The sequence below is a fragment of the Amblyomma mixtum genome, chromosome 5 (assembly GCF_055824585.1).
Source record: "Amblyomma mixtum isolate Tamu chromosome 5, ASM5582458v1, whole genome shotgun sequence".
Lineage (NCBI taxonomy): Eukaryota > Metazoa > Arthropoda > Arachnida > Ixodida > Ixodidae > Amblyomma > Amblyomma mixtum.
In genome coordinates this window covers 182175480-182195940 of record NC_143016.1, presented here as the reverse complement: position 1 = coordinate 182195940, position 20461 = coordinate 182175480, and the positions used below count along the sequence as shown (strand labels likewise).

The 20461-nt window shown below is 44.4% G+C and overlaps 1 protein-coding gene across 1 annotated transcript in view; it reads right to left on the bottom strand.

Moving 5' to 3' along the window:
* LOC149345005 (complement C3-like) overlaps positions 1-20461 on the bottom strand; it is a 189155-nt gene that overhangs the window by 139531 nt on the left and 29163 nt on the right. The window contains exons 5-8 of the mRNA XM_089547344.1: positions 12429-12519; positions 11985-12086; positions 5070-5228; positions 3918-4047 (exon numbers count right to left, since the gene is read on the bottom strand). Of these exons, the coding sequence (XP_089403470.1) occupies positions 3918-4047; positions 5070-5228; positions 11985-12086; positions 12429-12519 (482 nt within the window). The remainder of the gene's footprint in view (positions 1-3917; positions 4048-5069; positions 5229-11984; positions 12087-12428; positions 12520-20461) is intronic.

Genomic DNA, 20461 nt, shown 5'->3' with positions numbered 1-20461 from the left:
CGAGGACCTGCCAACATTTCAGTAGAAGTCTCATACAACTGATTAGATGCGGATTATACGCAGAAAACCGGAGGCTGTGGCTCCCAGTCGGGGCATCGAACGCCTGTCTCATTCGTGACATGTATCGTGACTTTGATGCCATGATATTCTACCGTGATATTCTAACCATGATATTCTATTATATAAATCACATTAAGTTTTCGTGGTTCATTTCATGATGTGCTAACAAACTATCTATACGACCTACCATAAATAGTGTCCTTAAAGAATGTTTCAGTAACAGAGTGCCCATACACACTGGTGTTCTGCAAGGTTCGGTTTTGTCTCCGCTGCTTTTTAAAATATTTCTCAATAATTTTGCTTGTACTGTGTCCCATTGCAGGGTCATCCAATACGCTGATGACACTGTTGTTCTTTCTAGTCATTTATGCTACAACACAGCAATCACAATGTTGCTAAATGAGGTAAATAAAGCTATGGAATGGTTTACACTGAATTTGCTTAAAGTGAACTCCTCAAAGACTAAACTTATCTGCTCTAGAAATCCTTTGAAGAGTACGGTGATTGACTGTCCAGTTTTTATGCATTGGAGTCGCTGTTCACCATGTTGCTGCCCTCTATCCAGTAGAGTACGTACCCTCAATAAAATACATGAGTATGATCTTTTAACCTAGCATATGTTGGGAAACTCATTTGGGACATGTTTGTATTCGACTTAGGAATCTTTATTGGTTGCTTTATCACTGTAGCAGTATATCTCCCTTTCCAGTGAAGAAAATGGTTGTGCATGCCCTTGCTTACGGCATACTTCGTTATGGCATTACAGCATTTGATTTTTATCCGCTTCTTTGGCGTAACCGTGTTGATTCGCTTTGGAAAACTATTCTTAAGAGTGTAGCGTACAATTCGTCATTGGTCTCGTCAGATACATTTGGAAAAAGCTTAGATTTCCCCATTTTTATAAACTTTTCACCTATAGAGTGGTACTACGACATTTTTGGCAGTATGATTTTGAAGCTGAGCATATTTCGCAGCGTATGGTGCGTTACGCCTCCCGTTTTTCTGTTCCACGATCAAGCACCAGATAAGGCGAGGCAAGACGTTGCGCGTATGTGCCGAAAGTTTAAAATGACTTGCAGGATGGAATTGTTTCTGCCCCATCTATAGCCACGTTAAAAATCTACTTCGTTTGGTTTGTACCTTCACGCCTGGTTTTCATTGACAGGTGTGTTTCATAAGGACCTTTTCCACAGAATTTAATTGTCGGGTTTTTTTTTCTTTTACATTAATTGTTGTGAGTCTCTTTTCTTTCACTTTACCTGTCAGAAACAGGGAACGCTTTCTATGTTACTTCGATTTTGTTTAGTGTATTTTAAATACAATACAAACCTGTGTTTGCCACGCCAACTTGCCGGGCCAATTACTACAAATCGCTTGTGGCTTAGATGGGCCTGTTGAGATTTGTAATAAAATATGATGGTAATAATGTATTGGTATTATTATGGATCAAGTCTGCCGTGTACGAGACTTCAATATCAGTGCTCGAAGTCTAACAAAAGCCGTTGTATTAAATTTTTTATCGGTTTTGGCGTCTTAGAGTTTTATCTCAGCCGCCGTCTACCCTAGAAAAAAAATTTTGAATAGCCGTTTGGCGACGTCATGCTTAGATCATAGTCCCGCGCATCTGTGTACTGTTCGTTCGTTTAAGCTGAAAGCCGCGGGAAGGCGGCGTTATTATTTTGTTTGTGAGATGCAGCCAGACTTATCTCGCTTGCTCGTGGCCACGCGCAACTGCTTCCACATTTTTCCAGATTGTTGTAGTTGCTTTTCGTTCCATATCTCGAAGGTTCCACGCAAGCTTTAAATTGAGCGCTGCTAAGAACACCAGGCATTATGTATGACGACCGCCCAGCTTGCTAGTTGCCTTCGACTCTGCCGAGTCATTCAGTTCTTTGAGGGCGTAGGTCTGACCATTAAACAGTTTTGTTTGGAAGCGTTTTCGCTGCCTCCTGCTCGCCGGACTGCCGTTACCAAAACTAAATATCTGATGGAGGTGCGGGCTTTCCCCTTTTCGCCGTCACCGCTTTGGAGCCACCAGAGCATCCCGCACCGTTCCGAAGAAGCAAATCACAAGATAGCCACAGAATAAGTCCTACCGAAGACTACCAGCAAAACAGCCGTCGTCGCCACAGGCGTTCACTTGAATGCGGACTACAACCGGGTCGCACCCGAAGAAAGGACTCCTCAGCCCCGACGTCGACCATGGCTACGACACCAGCCTCTATTACTTTGCACCAGCTAACCCGCCGCGGTGGCTCAGTGGTTACGGCGCTCGGCTGCTGACCCGAAAGACGCAGGTTCGATCCCGGCTGCGGCGGCTGAATTTCGATGAAGGCGAAATTCTAGAGGCCCGTCTACTGTGCGATATCAGTGCACGTTAAAGAACCCCAGGTTCTCGAAATTTTCGGAGCCCTTCACTACGGCGTCCCTCATAGCCTTAGTAGGTCCGGAACGTTAAACCCCAATAAACCAATAAACCAAACTTTGCACCCGCTCCGACTTCCGCCCCCGTTCAATGGTTTGCAGGGCGAGGATTCTGAAGAACGGTTGGATCAGCTTGAGCGTGTCGTCGTATTCAATAGTATGGATGACCACATGAAAGTGAGGCACGTTTTGTTCGCCTTAGAAGACCCAGCAAAAATTTGCTTGCAAAAAAACGAAGCTTTTCTAGCGAGGTGGGAATCACTCGGGCGGGAGTTCAAGGCATTCTTAAGCATCGTCAGAAAAGAAAGAACGCAGCTGCTTCTACAGTCACGCCTCGATCACCCTAATTAGACAGTGGCCTCATTCTTGGAAGACATGAAGCGCCTTTTTTATTGTTCATTGTTCTCCGCCATGGACCTGCACGATATCATCAGTGACTCCGGTCGGAAGTTCACTGCCGACGCCATGGAGCAGCTCCTCCGTTCCTGCGCTTCTGATTTTCGAGACTGATCGCCGTACCATCCACAAACAAATGGGCTAACAGCGCCCAAGAACCCGACGATCACTAACATGCTGCCAGCGTATGTTGACTCCAAGCACAAGAACGGGGACAGCGTCCTGCCGGTCATCACTTAGGCGTTCCATACCGCACGCCATCACACTACTGGTTTCAACCCCTTTTGCTCTATGCACGCCCCCCACGCTATATCCTAGACACCATAACAGCATTTTCTGGCAAGCCTCATGAAGACCCTTCTGTTGCTGAGACACTCTGCCGCGCCGAAGAAGCCCAGCGCCTTGCCCGCCTTCGTGTTCGCGCCTCCAAAGATCGATCTAAAGCGTGCTAAGACGCCCAGCGTAGATACGTCACTTACAGCCATGGCGATTTGGTCTCGTCGTGGCGTCATATCAAAAGACGCGGATTGTCCCAGAAGCTGCTGTGCCATTACGATGGACTTTATATTCCAACTTTGCGAGCACAATTACTGCATAGCGCGCCTCTCGGCAAGCGCCCGTCGTTCTGCGCGAACTGAGGGGGCTCACGTCGCCCGTTGGGAGCCCGACCATTTGCGGGCGCTTTTTAACTCGCCTTGCGGGCTTCGGCTGTCTCAGAGGAAGTGTGACGCCCATGAAGAGGAGGCACCTCTTTGCGTGGCCGGCATCGCCGACTATGCAGATGATAAAGAGAATGAGGTAGATGATTCTCGTGCTCTCAATGTAGACCACGCTGGTTCCAGCTTCCCATACTGGCCTTAATAAACTCCTGCTTGTAACAATATTATTATTATTATTATTATTACATCAGCGAAACAGACAGGGGTCACGACAAGTCAGAGCCGAGATGTTCACGAGACAACAAGGTTTGTAACGGCTAGACAATTTGAATTGATGCTGTAGCGGGGTGAATTGTAGGCACGAATATTCCTACTCACCCAATGATGAGCTCATCGAATAACCATGACTCCTGAAAGTTCCGTCGCTCTTCAGGCTCCCAAAAGAGCGGGGGGTTTTCTGTTAACACATCAGAGTATTCATTGCTCCACCTCGCAGAGGCCTGATAGCCTGAAAATAAAAGAAGCAATGAACGAGGACACACGCTGCATGCGCACCCTCACCTGACATTTCGTTGTTTTGCGGCCGGCCAGTTTCTCAACAGGGATAACATGACAAGAGCTATACTGCGAACTCAGCTATTTCTATTCATTATAGGTCATGAACACTGAAAACGCGCAGAGGCAGTAAGCGGGAGGAGCACCGCACCCGCTTGAACAACACAGCATATTCTTCTTTTCATCCACTGCCTTTATTTTCGCAGACCCCAATAACAAAAAACAAAATTACTGAGGGCACTGAAGACTACTTGTGTGCTTTGAATGCGAAAGCTTTTTTCATCATGAATTCTTTTGCGAAGTTCCTCAAATATTCTTGCATTACACTCCTACTGATTATACTCTACTTACATTCCTACTGATTACCATACAGTCGTGAGGAAACCCATAAACAAGGTCCACTTTATTTTCCAAGAAGCAATGCGGTTTTTTGGCCTATGGGTGACGTGCAACCATCCCAGTCGGAAAGTGTTTGGTTAAAATCTGCGCACCTTTGACTGAATTATTTTTGGCTGACCGCGTAACCGGGTTCCTGCACGCCACTTTATCTTATCGTCTATTATGACGTCAAGTCAGACCACGGAATTTTGAACAAAAATCCCGTGGGATCTGGGATTTTGGGGACGATTGCTGCTGGGCGACAACGCATGCCGGGTTTTGTTGCCGATGAGCCATATAATGATTATGCGTTAAAAATTTCGTAACGCTATATAAAGCGTGTACCTTACGTCTTCCCATCTTATTGCACGTCCGTCGATCCTCTGGCTGCAAGGTGAAAAGTTCCCGAAGTAGGGTAACTCGAGCGTACTTATGATGCGTCTGCATTTGAATTACTCTTCAAAACATGGCCTAAATCTGTGAGGCGAGTATGTCTTCACCATATGCTGCGGTGAAGTTACCAAATCACCGGAGCACATATAGGGCATAAGAAAGCGCCAAGGACAGGGTGGTCAAGCTTGACGGGAAGTAACGCACCTCTGAAAAGTTGTTCCGAGTAGAGGACGCTACCGGCATCCGGGGAGCTGTGCAGGGCCTTACCGTGCTCCGAGGAACTGTACAGGAACTGATGACGGGGCTCGCTCCACGTGCCCCGAGAGCAGCAGTCGCGGAGTGTCTCGCCTTCGAGCTTCTTCACTACGTGCGCGCAAATGCAAAATGTACAAAGTGCGTTCAAAAGAAACTCCACTTAGCAGGTACGTTCGTGCCGGTCTGGCACAGAAAAAGGAAAAGGGTACGCAGGAGCTTAGAGTCCAGGCGGAGGCAATAAAAGACGGTTAGCATGAACACCGCATATGCATGTACAACAAGTATGAGTTAAATTCCTTCTCTGAATGTCGTATATACGAAGTGGGTGGTGAAAAAGAGCAAAAAAAAATGCCATATTCCAAGTCCACGCTGCTGTTACTGCAATGTTACTGCAGAGAGAGGCTTGTACAGTGCGTTCGCATGTACGTTTTGTGTTGGTATTGGTAGCGCTAGAAACGCTTTCTCAAATAAAAATTTGGCATCTAGCCCAAGAGAAATGTTATTTTAACGGTCATAATATGGATCATTGCCGGAGCAGAGGTAGAGCAGGACCGAAGCATTTTCTTGATCCAGTGAGCAAAACGGAAACTGATTTTTGTGTTTTACATGAAGGCCTCTTGGCAGCACACCACTCAGGTGCATCAATGGGTAAATCTGTGGTATGATAAAAAGCACCCACGCAATAAATCATTGTCGTCACCGTGGACATGCTGACGAATAGTCAGCGTGTTACGCAAATATCAGCGCCGCTGGTGCGCCCCGTAGCCACTCCCGCCCCCGTTGGCTTAGGCTGTGGTATGGTTTTGCGAAGGATATATGTACAGTATATAAGCACAGTTTTTTTAAACTAGATAAGTGTACTAAGAACGTACAACGTTGTAAAAATGGTGCAACAAAATGCACAGTTTCTCACTGCAATCAGGACTCGTTTGTCGACGGATAAATATTCAATGAATTGACAGCTTGCCTCCCGTGACGTAGATGCCTTGAGATGCAAGGATCGCAATCCCCGAGTTAGCGAGCGTATCTAGCACCCCTTTGCCGGCATAGCGTCCGTGACCTGTGTGCTTGGCTTGCATAGACTCGAACACCTGCACAGAAGCAACGCCCATGCAATTTTCCACGGCTCAAGCATACAGGTATTGTTGAATTTACCGCATAGATTCAAATAATCAGAACACAGCTGGAATGAATTTCCAGTGAGAGAAATGCACAAGGACAAAACAATGGAGAAGGACCAATAGATCACGGACCGGGACACAGGTGGTCCCTTTCGGGCCTGTGTTTGTATACTCGCTGAATCTTCAACATGTTACCGTGACAAGTTCCTCCCCACTGCCTTTTGAAAAATTGTATTCTGCGGAATTATAACCTTTTTTACCTTCGTATAGATGCTGATGTAAAAAATTTTATTGGTTGTTTTTTTCATTCTTCAAGGCTCCAGGCACGCGGCTTTATCGGTTTGTTTGTTATGCGAGTTGTTACCAGATTTAACTCGATTGATCACGCTCAGGAGGAGCCGGTTCTAAGTTGCTACAGGCTATTGTACTTACTTTGCATGCCGTGCCTCGTACGCGGCTTTAAATTGAGCACGGACGACAGCGGCAGGCATTCTGGTCTCTGACCTCCAGGTTCACTTGTTGCAACGCTGCCGCCGAGTCATGCAGTTTTTAATGGGCGAAAATCAGCTCAATAAAGAGTTTAATTTGCAATTTTTTCGCTGTCTTCCTGACTGCCGGACTGCCCTCATAGCTGCGTGATATTTGGTGGAGGTGCTCGTTAGAGTTCACGTGTCGGACACGCACTGCAAGCCGTGACTACAGGCCCTTTGCGTTTCTTACCAGAGGACGTCTCGCCAGTCCACCGAGACAACCGGGGTTTGCAAGGGGAGTTACCTCAGCCGGGCCGCTGCCAGAGCGCACCCAACACCGAGAAGATGCTGAAACGTCCACTACGAGTCTGCCACAGACGCCGACCCCGGTCATCCTGCAGCAGCCGGGAATGCCGCCGACTTCAGTTCAGTTCAGTTCATTTATTTTCAACTCGAGGTTGAAGGCCCCCAGGCGTAAAACCTGTTCTACGACAGCTTGAAAGGTGCCTGGGGGCCCATACAAAGCAGCAGTGGTTACAAACTAAATTACAGTGTAAGTACACATCTTCCTACAATCATTAGAACAACTATACAGTACAATTATTAACAAAACAATCGTTGTTAATGAGAATTTCAGGTGATCGGCGTACGGCCTCAATTCTTGCTGAACATCACAAAACATAGCGGAATTGACATACAATACAAAGTTAGCATGGTTATTTTACACAGGTTGTTTAGTGGGTTACAAAATACTGTCGCATTTGTTTTTTACTGTAGGTCTCGAAATATACATCCTTCTTTTCATAATCGTTCAGAAGAAATGGAAGCAGGTACTGTAGGGACTGACAGAGATAATCGGTGCGGCGGTGTGGTACAAACCATCTGTCACAACTGCGAGTACGACCATCGCTTTTTTGTTTACGTAAACTTGCGGTGTTCTTTAAAAACGTTTGAAGGGCATTATTTGCATAAAAGAAAGTGTGCAGTAAGCGATATTCTAGATAATGTTTTGCTTTTATTATTTTATACCTCACAAACAATTCTTCTGTCGGATGGTAGTACGATACATTACCAATATTACGAAGAGCTTTTTTCTGTAGAAGGAAAATTGCGTTAATGTTACTAATCGTTGTTTAAACGGCTCCCCAGGCAAAGATGCCGAAGAATGGTAGGACTACTTTCAGCGCGTGCAGTCGTTCATCGATTCAGATGATACGACAAGAATCAGGCATATCTTCTCACAGGAGGGCTCATCACGTACGCGCTATGAAAACCACGAGCGTTTCCTATTGACATGGGGGGGGGGGGGGGGGGGGGGTATTGAAGAAGAAGTTTTTGAAGGCATTCACAAGGAAAGAACCGAATGACTCATCGAGCCCAGGAACCAGCTGCCGAAGCAGTCTGTCTTTGGTAACATCAAAGAAATGAAGCGCCTCTTCGTCGTGCGGACCTCGACATTACCGAGGAAAATATAGCGAAACTTTCAATACGTGGCACCAAAGGTCAACTCTTCGCCGGCCGCCCAGGACCATAGAGGAATTTACTCAAGAACCATCCGTGGTCGAGAAATCTTTGGACGGCAGGACTCAGCTATTAAACAGCCTGTCAAAAGTCTGCAATTCACCTGGACAAGACTGTCACCACCAGCGACTACTGGCGATGACTGTCACCACCAGGAGGAGGTTACGCAAGAAATCTTCAGCGATGATGTTTTGGTTTGGTTTATGGGGTTTAACGTCCCAAAGCGACTGAGGCTATGAGAGACGCCGTAGTGAAGGGCTCCGGGAATTTCGACCTCCTGGGGTTCTTTAACGTGCACTGACATCGCACAGTACACGGGCCTCTAAAATTTCTCCTCCAAAGAAATTCCAGCCGCCGCGGCCGGGATCGAACCCGCGTATTTCGGGTCAGCAGCCGAGCACCATAACCGCTGATCGAATCTTCAGCGATGAATAGCGACGACTACAGACATCTTCCCCAGCGCCACGAGTGGCCACTTTCATGGATGTGGTTCGGGAAGAAGTGCAACAGGCACTTCGCACCTCGACACTGACGGGAAGTACCTCAGGCCATGCCTTAAGCCGGCGCGGTGCTCTGCCAAAGGAGTCCTGCCATTCTCTGCCCTATGCACCACCTCAAAGAGCCAAATCTCCCTCCCGCCCAGGTATGTTGCAAGCTCAGCGTAGAAAAGCAGATTTTTAGAGAATCCCCGGTCAGCGCTGCCCACTCTGCTCCCATACAGTGAACCCGGCCATATTCTTCGGCATTACCCCTACAGAAGAATGGGCCTGCGTCACTTCTCTAGCGATACTCCACCCCGGCCAACGACCTCGGGAGATCGACGAGCACCTACACCGATAGGAGTACGGGTCATAGAGCCGTCTGTGCAACTCACCATCGCCGTCCACACGACGTTCTGTCTCGCCGGGCCGCAGCTACACAGCGGCTGTTTGCAGAAGGTCCCAGATTCCCCGCAGGGGAAAGTGAAAAAGAACTTTTGGAGGTGAAGTTGCTGAGCAGCGAAACGACGAGGATCCTTAACCGAGCAAGCCGCAGGAAGACGCAGCAGCCAAAACGCCGACACCGCACACAAACAATAGCTCGATCTCAATGCGATCGGTCTTCTGATTGACGCCGACACCCAAAGAAGCCCCGACGACACACTTTACCCATCACATACGAGATGAAGCCATGACCCGAGGCCGAGGACGACGTGCAACGCGAAATCCAGGACATTTGGCTTGGAAGTGGTTATCGACGGCAGTAATGTTACACGTGTAGTCGAAAGAGGAGCCGATTACTCGATAATAATAATAATAATAATAATTTTATTTCCCGTCAGGCAATACAATACATTTCCGGGCATGCCAAAGCCATCAGTGGCTTGTTGGCCAAAGCCAAAGCCATCAGTGATAATCTTATATTTGTATAACTTTCAACTTATTTGTTAGTCATTCTGTTTTTCATTTCTGTGTGCCCCACCCCTTATGTAATACCCTCTAACGAGGGTCTTTAAGGTGTTAAAGTGAAGTGAAGTGAAGTTGGGCAAAACCCGGCAGCAGGCGGCAAATCTCTTTTTTACCCGCTCAGGAAAAACATTTCAAATTGACAATGTAAAAGGAAAAGAAAAAACACTTCAAGGAAACACAATAAAGTCATTAACAACAGGAAATGATCAAGTGGTTTGCTACGGGTTACCCACTAAAACCGAGAAAAAAAAGAAGGTAATGAGAGCGTTATACCCTAAGAACACAAGAAAACACATCTGGAGCGCTTCTTCCTTTATCCCCACCTTTTGTACGCATCACTATCCCGAGAAAGTTTAGGTTATGAGGGCTTTCTTTATTGCCTTCTTATTCTTCAAAGCCTTTATTTCATTAGGCAGACTATTGAATATTGCGGGGACATAAAAGCAGCGCTGGCTTTCTCCGTATTTAGTTCTAGTAATGGGTACTTTATAGGTGGAGACAGAACGAAGGTTATGACCAGATGACCGTGCAACTTTGAATTCGTCAGTCCACATATGTCTGACGGCAGCATACTGAAGAAAGACATTGTTAAATTTTGGGAAACTAAATCTAAGAAACAAATCTTCCTTAGGCACAGAAGTGTTGTTCGGTACACTTTTTAACGCACTCTTTAACAAATTATTTACCCGCGTTTTCCAAAATTCCGCACAGTTAAAAAAACAGCAAATACCATATCGCAACACTTAGTAGCCTAATGAGTGAAGTATCACCCTTCTAATCGAGACAGGCGTGTATAATTTGACATTGTAGAAAAGGCAAGACACACTTCTCAGCTGTTTACAAACATAAGATAGGTGTGAGCGCCAACTTAATCAATCAATCAGCCTTTTATTTTCTCTATATTAGAGAAGGAGACAGGACTAAAAGCTCGAAAGCTTGACAGAGGTCCTGCCCCCTTTTTTCACGCTGGCATTGCAACAGACAAGCGGCAATAAATTCTGCGCTATACATTATATCACAAAAGAAAATAACACACCTTGAAAAAAAAAGCAAAAAGTACCAACATAAAAATACATGCAGCGTCATGACACAAACTTGTTCAGAAAAAATTTCTTAATAACGGTATTTGAATGCTGGAAAGGGTCAAACATTTCTTTGTTTAAGTTATTTAATAGCACTGGCAGCGTATACGAGATAGATTGCTGTGAGTAATATGCTCTAGGTGTAGGAACTAGCCACATTTCTTTATTTCTGGTTTGTGGAATATGGGTGTTTTTTGCAAGTTCTGCCAAATTACCAACATAATTTTCATTGCTCCGCGAAGCACTTTTGAAACTCATTAAAAGTCTGTGTTCGTGTAAAGCTAAGACTGGCAGGATTTCATATTTTAAAAAGAGGTCACTCGTAGGGAAACAATACGGAACACCAGCAATGCATCTCACAGCTCTTTTTTGGACAAGATGTAACTTGGTCATGTTCTTGATACCAGTGGTACCCCAAACGGTAATGCAGTATTGTAAGAGAGATAGAATTAAGGAGTTATACAGCAACAGCCTAATTTTGACAGAAAGAATGGTGCGCAGGCGCGACATAACTCCGACAGCTGAAGATATTTTGGATCTGATATAATCCACATGATCATTCCAAGTCAAGTGTTTTGAAAACACGACACCAAGGATTTTGACAGAATCCACTATCTCCACAGGATCATGGTTTAAACATACATGGTTTAAACATCATGGTTTAAACTTAAGTCACAGTCTAGATAAATACCCATGTACTTTACCATTTCATCATAGGGAACCGGCGAACATTGACAGGAACAGCAGGTAGAGGTATGTAGCCTTAGAGGAGCATCTAAGTTGAGAGTCATCAGAGGGCTTCTAAAACATACTAGTTGGGTCTTTGTGTTATTTATACTGATTAGGTTTGAGTCATACCAGTCTAATACGGCAGTCGCATCTTTTTGGAGCAGCTCAACACAGGCGTAATAGTCTATGTGGCGAGAAATAAGAAGTGTGTCGTCTGCATATTGGTACAAGTTAGATGAAGTAATGCTTTGTTTCAAGTCATTGACAAAAATATTGAATAACAAAGGTGATAGAATAGACCCCTATGGAACACCACACCTAAGTTCTACGGGGGAGCTCCTCTTTTTTCCTATACAAACAAGTTGAGTACGATGACACAAGCAACACTTCAAAAAGTCATGGAAATGGCCACGGAGACCATAAATATGCAATTTTTGAAGCACTATTTGATGGGCTATTGAATCGAATGCTTTGGACACATCTAAGAACTGACCACAGGCCACCAGATTCAGTTCAAGAGTAGAGTGCAACAGGTCCGAGACGTCTTCCAGCAGGCTCAGTGTGCCCTTTCCTGCCACAAATCCGTACTGACTGTCTGCAATCGTTTGATGTGAATCCAGGAAACTGTGCATAACCCTTTTCAAAGAGCGGGCGCAGTTTTCCTCGCGCCGAAAGCCAGTTGTCCCTCATAGATGCGGACGGAAATTTAATTAATACTGGGGCAACTCTGTCGCCCTTCACAGGCAAGCGGAGAACTGCAATATGTCACTTGGCTGGAAATCCTTCAGTTCAAGTTTCTTGGAAAGGCAGGCGAAGGTTACTCGCAAATTTTCATTCTCCTCGACAGGAAGGCCATGGACTTCCAGATTTGATTCCCGGCTGTACTGCTCTAAAGCATTCAGCTCCGAGCGCACTTGTTTTATTTCCTGGCTCTGACTTGCCACTGTCGTCTCGAGAATCTCAACATCGACCCGCAGTTTCTTCGATTCTGTTTCTGTAGCACTGAGTTGCTCCAATAGGTCGTCGTACTGCGAGGAGAAGAACTCCAGGGAACATTGAAATGCTTGAAATTTTTCTTTGAAGGCTAGCACTTCTTCAATGTTAGGCTGGAGCGCTACAAGCCTGTCTACTTTTTCATGCAGGGGCAGAAGCAAATCTATGCTGTGTTTTAATGAAGCCAGAGTGGCTATCACTTCTTCAGAAGAGGGAGGGGGGACTGCGCCATCGACAGCCCTCAAATGATCTTCAGATCCAGAATCACTCTGAATGCTGTCAGTGTTTCTTGTCCGAATACCCCTGCTTGTCTGGCAACGCCTACATTTCCATTTGTCGCGTTTCGATGGACCCATTGACAAAAAGGTGCTGTCGGCAATTCCTGAGCAAGTTTTACCAACATGATAACAGGTGCTGCAACTGATGCAAGTCATCACACGCCCATCTTTTGGAAGCGGTTTTAAGCACGAAGCACAACAGCCGTTGTTATTCATGTTACAGTTTTTCTACTATCCCAAGACACAGATCAAACACAATCAGCTTTGGTGCAGTCGGCGGCAAATACATGCAGAAAAGAGAGGATGTGCGAAGCTCACCTGCCGCGGTAAAGAACAGAGGCTTAGTGCACAGTCCGAAAGATAGCCGCCGGCTGCCATAATAATAATAATAATAATAATAATAATAATAATAATAATAATAATAATAATAATAATAATAATAATAATAATAATAATAATAATAATAATAATAATAATAATAATAATAATAATGTTCATTGCCACTTTGTAGATGATACAATATGGTTCAGGCCCGTCAAAGTTACCAAGAGGCTTGAGTGACTGGGCCCGGCAGTTACGGCCAGGAGTACAAAAAAGGCAATAGATATAGCAACGCTTCTCGTTACACCCAAGCGAAAGCAAAAAAAAATATTGGAAAACACAGGTTAACAACATAAGTATTCAGAAATTCAACTCTAAACCAAGAGTATACGTAAAAAAAATTAAATAACGAATATTTTAAGCATAACTTCACTCTAACAGAAGAATACAAAGATCAACGCAGGGCTTTCAGATGCATCTTTAGGTCACGCATAGAAGTTACAGCAAAAATTTTATCCGGTAATTCATTAAAGATTTCAGGTACATAAGCACAGCGGCTTGCTTTCCCGAATCTAGTTACACTCTGTGGTACACAATAACGAAATGTTTTCCTCAACTTCCGTTTAAGCGTATTAATAATTAAAAAGTCTGAATTCCAAAAATGCCGGTGAACAACTGTCTGCACAAAAAGAGAATAAAATGACGGAAGACCTAGGAACTTAAAGACGTCCGTTCCGGATGGCATGTGACAATTGTACACAATGCTCTTCAACATGTTTTTTAATATACTATCAATACAGCAATGCCAGCGTGAAGGACATGGCGCAAATGCAGTTAAGCCGTATCTGAGAACACTGTACGCAAGTGCATGAATTATAGTTTTTTTCACTGACATTGGCGCCAAAGACTTCATATTGAAGACTAACCATGTTACCTTCCGTAGCTTAGCACACAGATATGCCAAATGGTCATGCCAAGATAAGCTGCTGTCAAAAACAACACCGAGATATTTGATCGAGTTTACATATTCTATTGGCTTGCAACAACAGGGAAGGAAATCATGATCATGCAAGAATACTTGTCTGTCTATAAGTAGCGTCTTTAAAGGATTTCTGAAACATATCATTTTGGTTTTGTTTATGTTCACCGAAATTCCATTCTTGGAAAACCATTTCATTACATAATTAATGTTTTCCTGCAACACATTCACTGCCGTCTCGTAGTTAATATGCTTCGTGAGCAGAACTGTGTCGTCTGCGTACTGAAAAATTAAGCACTTGCATGTTACTGAGCTCAGATCATTTGTAAATATATTAAAGAGCAATGGAGATAGAATGGATCCCTGTGGTACACCCGCTTTTACAGGGAGCTTTGCACTGTGCTCCATTTGGCTGTTAATTCTGACCACTTGTGCACGTCCGCATAAGAAATTCTTTAGAATAGCATAGAAAGGACCTCGAAAGCCCAGAAGGTGCAGTTTTTCTAATAAAAAGCATGATTAACCGTATCAAACGCTTTCTTAACGTCTAGAAAAAGAGCACAGCTAAACGTGTTTTCATCGAAAGCAGCATACAACTCATCAGCAAATTCCTCAAGCAATAAAGTAGTACCTCTTCCCTTAATGAACCCATATTGACGGCTTGAAATGACATCGAATTTGTCTAAGAAGGAAGTCATACATTCAAATAAGAATTTCTCTAGAATGTGCGATAAAATTGGCAGGATATAAATCGGTCTGTAGTTATCGATAGCGTTCTTTTCTCCTCGCTTGAACAGCGGCCTTACGATAGCTGTTTTCAAATCTTCAGGTATTACGGCGTTTTCCAGAAACCCGTTAATCAAGAAGAGCAGTATGTCCGAAAGAGCGTGAAAATTCCGTTGTACCAGCGCAGCCGATATACCATCTATTCCGGCGGGCTTGTTTCGTCGGAAGCTAAACACTAGCCTGGCAAGATCGTCCTTTGATAGCCTTGGAAGATATGCGGAAGCTGATAAAGAATTTTTTAGTGTACATTTCAAGCCTCTCCGTGCTGCTGCCATTTCAGCCGTTAGCATGAAATACTTACTCAAATCACCTTTCGACCCAAGTTCGTCTACCAAAACTTCCGAACAAGACAGGTTCCCATCATTTCCCTGAAGTTGTTTAATCAGAGACCACATTTTTGCAGGATTTTTATAGGATCTTTGGAACTGCTGCTGAAAGTACAGCCGTCGTGCGGATCGAATAAGGGCCACAACCCTGTTCCTGGCGGTTCTGTATTCAGAACGAAGGTCATTACTTTTAGGAACACGTTTATAGCGTTTCCAAAGCCAATCACGATTTGCGATTACCCGCATAATTTAGTGGTTTAACCAGTTGCGATTACGCCTTTTTTTACGCACTAGTTTCCGAGTACACGTTTCTTTCAGCTGGTCAAGTTTATTACACAACTTCGTGTATACTATCTCCACCGGTTCGCCTTCAGTTAAGCGTGCCCAGCGAAAGGACCCTATCAGCATATACAATTTTCTTTCATCTATAATTGTGACAGTAAGCATATTAGCATCCCTGCTGTTCGATGCAGCGGTTCCAGGCGGCTTATATTTCGGAAAAAAACGACAGGCAGTGAAATAATGATCTGCTAACCGCTGTGAAATAATACATGCGGACAAGGTGTGATGCAGTGCATGAACAGCAATGTGATCAAGGCAAGACCTCACCAGTCGACCGTTCATGAGATCTTTACGCGTAGGGGCATTGATCATGTTTTCTATTCCAAAAGCCGACAGAGAGAACAGGTAATAGGAAACAGGAATCTTATTTGGGCATAAAATATCAATGTACAGGTCCCCTGCCACACAGAAAAAGTCATCTGCTTTGTGCTTCAGAAGTATCTCTTCGAGTTCAGTGACAAATCGTGTTATGCTAGCACATGGTGGTCTATACAGAGCCAATAATGTAAAGGACGCATGCAATAGATCTATCGTTAAGGCTAAACATTCCGTATGTGCAAACGAGATGTCGACAACAGAAACTTCGTATTTTTGGTTCACAAAGACAGCAATGCCTCCACCACGGCGCACCGCGCGTGTGGCAAAACTAGCACGGTAACAATTCACGGCGAACAAATGTAAACAGGATTCAGGTGAATTTACCTCGGTGACAACAAATATGTCAACAAAACCTACCGATTCCTCTGCTAACATCTTGAATTCTTCCCAATACTTGCAAAGACTACGAATATTGAAGTTTACCAACGTGAATTCCTGACCTGCATTTCGGCCAAGGTTTGCCTTAAAAGCAGCAAAGTCTGTAAACTCGAGTGGATTTGTGAAGGACCCGTGATTCATTTTATCTCAGCGATGTCAGAGTCACAAGTAACTTGAATGAGAGCTGCGGTTTCGTCTATCTTTGCGAAGATTTTGCCGCCTCTAACCCAAACAAATTTGTAGTGTTCTTACTTTCCTTTGGTTCTTGCTAGCCAAGAGAACCTCCTGCTGCCCTCTGTCAAATTTTCATTGAAGTAAAGCTGGTCCGATGATTCCGGATCAGAAAGGCTCTGGAGCTTGCCCCTGGCAGCGAACCAGCGTTCTCTAACAGCAACAGAAGAGAATCGCAACAAGATCGGAGGCGATGATTTCTTGCTTGGAAGACGGTGGACAGCCACCACTTCCCGATTACAAGGTTCTTTCAGTTCAAGTTTGTCAGCCAGCTCGTCAAGGAACTTCATCAAATTTTCACCTCTTTCCATCTCCAAGCCATGAATTTCCATGTTAGCGTTCCTGCTATGCTGCTCGGAATCGTTAAGCCCATTCTGCAGTCGCTGAATCAAAGATTCCTGAGCGTGCATCTTTTCCTGCAGTTGGCATATTTCTTCATTACGAGCCGAGGCTTCTTCCTTATCGGCTTTAAGTTGTTCGGCCACTGCGTCATACTTGGCAGAAAGGAAGCTTACCGATTCTTCCACCTCATGAACCGTCGTACAAAGCTTAGTGAATTCTGCTTTTAGCAGAAGCAAAGAATCCACTTTTACATGAAGCTCTGGCATGGATTCGACATTTCGTTTAATGTCTTTAATCTCTGTCATAAGTGCCGCAAGTAGGTCAGAGCTGTCCGCTGCTTGTGTCAGCTGCTGCGAATTCGAGCCACTGAGTTTTTTGCTAGTAGGGCAGGTTTTGCACACCCAAACGTCTCTTTTTTGCGGGCCCATCGTATTGAACGTATTCGGAGCGATACCTGAGCAGTTCTGTCCCAAATGATACGGCTCTTTACACTCCATGCATCTCATAAAACAGCCGTCATCCGGCAATGTCTTCTGACAGACGATACATTCCTCGCTGTCACCCATATCAACGCAGCTAAGTTCAGAAATAACACTCAGCAGTCGGTGGCACGAAAAAGGAAATTAACAAAGGAATCGAAAAACAATATCTCTCACAAACACATGCAGAGGAACAGTGTTCGTTAGGCGGTGGGTGCTCACTGGGCGGAAGAGGTTGCCGTTACCGAAGTCCCGCCGCCGGCACCGCTACAGCTGCCAACTAGTGCAGGTGCCCCGCTGAATGAAGCCAGCTAGTAGTGACGAAAATGACCAGCAGGGACGGAGCAGGCAACGTTTCCGTTGGAAGGTAGCTAGCAGCGCACAGCTTTCACGCGCACCAACGTAAGCCAAGGATTACCGGCGTGCACGACAACTCTCGAAAGAATGAAGGGGTGGGTGCGCACACCGGGCGAAGCAGTTGCCGTTACCAAAGTCCCGCCGCAGCACCGCTACAGCTGCTAACTTTTGCAGGTGCCCCGCTGAATGAAGCCAGCTAGTAGTGACGAAAGTGACGAGCAGGGGCGGAGCAGGCAACTTTTCCGTTGGAAGGTAGCTAGCAGCGCACAGCTTTCACGCGTACCAACGTAAGCCAGGGATTACCGGCGTGCAGGACAACTCTCGAAAGAATAATAATAATAATAATTATAATAATATCTTTTATTGCACATATTGCGCATAATAATGATAATAGCAATTTATTTTTCGTCAGGCAGCACTGCTTATTTCGGAGCGTGCCAAAGCCATCAGTTGCTTGTTGAACAAAACATGACAGAACGCGGAAAATCACTTATTTACCTGTACAGAAACATCGTTTGAAATTGAAAATGTAAAAGCAAAAGAAACAATGTATCAAGGAGACACAATAAACTGATTGGAGAACAGGAAACGAGCAAGTGGTTCGCTTGTGATAGCTGACTAAAACCTAAAAAAGAGAGGGTAATGAAAGCTTTGTACCCAACGAACACAAGAAGAGTACAAGAAGAAAACATCTGTAACGTTCCCCCCCCCCCCCCCTTTGGTTAACATCAAACTTCGGAGACATTGTAGTTTAAGAGGGCTTTCTTTACTACCCTCTTATTCTTCAAAACTGGTATCTAATTAGGCAGTCTATAAAATATGCGGGGGCATAAAAGCGGCACTGGCTTTCTCCGTATTTAGTCATGGTAATGGGTACTTCATAGATAGAGGCAGTACGGAGGCAACGAGTAGATCAGCGTGGAACTCTGAATTCGCCAGTACACATATGTCCGAGGATGGCATACTAAAGAAACGCATTGCTATATTTAGGGAACCTAAAGGTACCCAACAAATAATCTTTACAAAAAGCTGTGTTATACGCTATACTTTTAACACAATCTTTAACAAATTATTAATGTGCGTTTTCCAAAATTGCGCACAGTTAAAAAAACAGCAAATACAATCTAAACACTGAGTAGCCTAATGAGTGAAGTATCACCCTTCCCGCTGAGGCAGGAATGTATAATTTGACATTGTATAAAAGTTATGACACAGTTCTCAGTAGTTCACAAACATAAGATTGGCGAGAGTGCCAACTTAAGTCACGAACTAGATTAATGCCCCCGTACTTTACAATTTCTTCATAGGGAACCAGCGAACATTGACAGCAACAGCTGTTAGAGGAATGTAGCCTTAGATGAGCACCTAAGCTGAGAATCTTCAGAGGGCTTCTAAAACATACTAGATGGGTCTTTGCGTTATTTATACCGATTAGGTTTGAATAATAGCAGTCTAATGTGATAATTGCGTCTTTTTGGAGCAGCTCAACACAGCCATAATAGTCTATACGGCGAGAAATACAAGTGAGTCATCTGCATATTGATACACGTTACATAAACTAATGAATTTTTTCAAGTCAATGACAAAAATATTGAACAACAAAGGGGGCAGGACAGACCCCTGCGGAACACCACAGTTTAGTTGTACGGGGGAGCTCTTCTTTTTTCCGATACAAACAAGTTGGGAACGATGAAACAAGTAGCTCTTCAAAAATTCATGGAAATGGCCACGGAAACCATAATTATGTAATTTATGAAGTAGTATTGATGCTATATCGAACCAAGTGATATGAACATATCTAAGAACAGACCACAGGCAACCTGATTAAGTTCAAGAGTAGAGTGCAAAGGGTTCGAGACGTCTTTCAGAAGGCTCAGCGTGCTCTTTCCTGTCACGAATCTGTACTGACTGGCTGGAATCGATTCATGTATATCCAGGAAACTATGCATAACTCTGGACACGCGATTTTTTCCTAAAATTTGCGCTATGCAAGACAACAAAGATATCAGACGGTAGATTTTAATTTCTGACGAATCACCGTTTTTCGGCGCAGGGATCACTCTTGCACGTTTCATAGAGACGGGGACTTTGCACGTCGCAGTGATGGTGCTAATCGTACAAAGAAGCACATCTTATAGGACCCAGAAACTTCTAACCCTATCCTCCATACAAATGGCCTCGACGCCAGCGGACATTCTTGTTTTGAATGTCCTCAAAATTTCCCGCATATCAGCTTCGCTCATTTCTGGCAGAAAAGCAGACTGAGAGACAGCGACATTACGCATGCGCGCCGATGAAGAAACACTCGAGGACTGAAGGCTGTGCAATGATGAGAAATGCAGGTTAAATCGATCAGCAAGGTTCTTGATTAGACGGCTAAAATTTCGCTCAACAATCCCTCGCGTGTCACGAGGCTTTTAATCACGCAGTTCATTTACCAGCTGCCACGATTTAGCTGAGTAATTTCTGGAATCGTAAAACTGCTTCTGCTACTGTTTTCTTCGTGGTAATCGAGAAAGTACCGTGGCTGTATATCTTACAACTCTAAAAGCAATTCTTAATGTCACCTTTTTCGGATACCGTGTACATCACTGCCATAGAGTATCTTTCTCATGTATAGCTGCGAACACATCTGGTTGTAACCAACACTGGTCATGATTTCGTTTTTTTACCTTCAACTTTCTTCGAAACAAACCAAATAATAATAACAATAACAATAATAATAATAACAAAACATTGTTGCTATCTAAAAACAGTACGTATATTCATGCCTGCCAAAG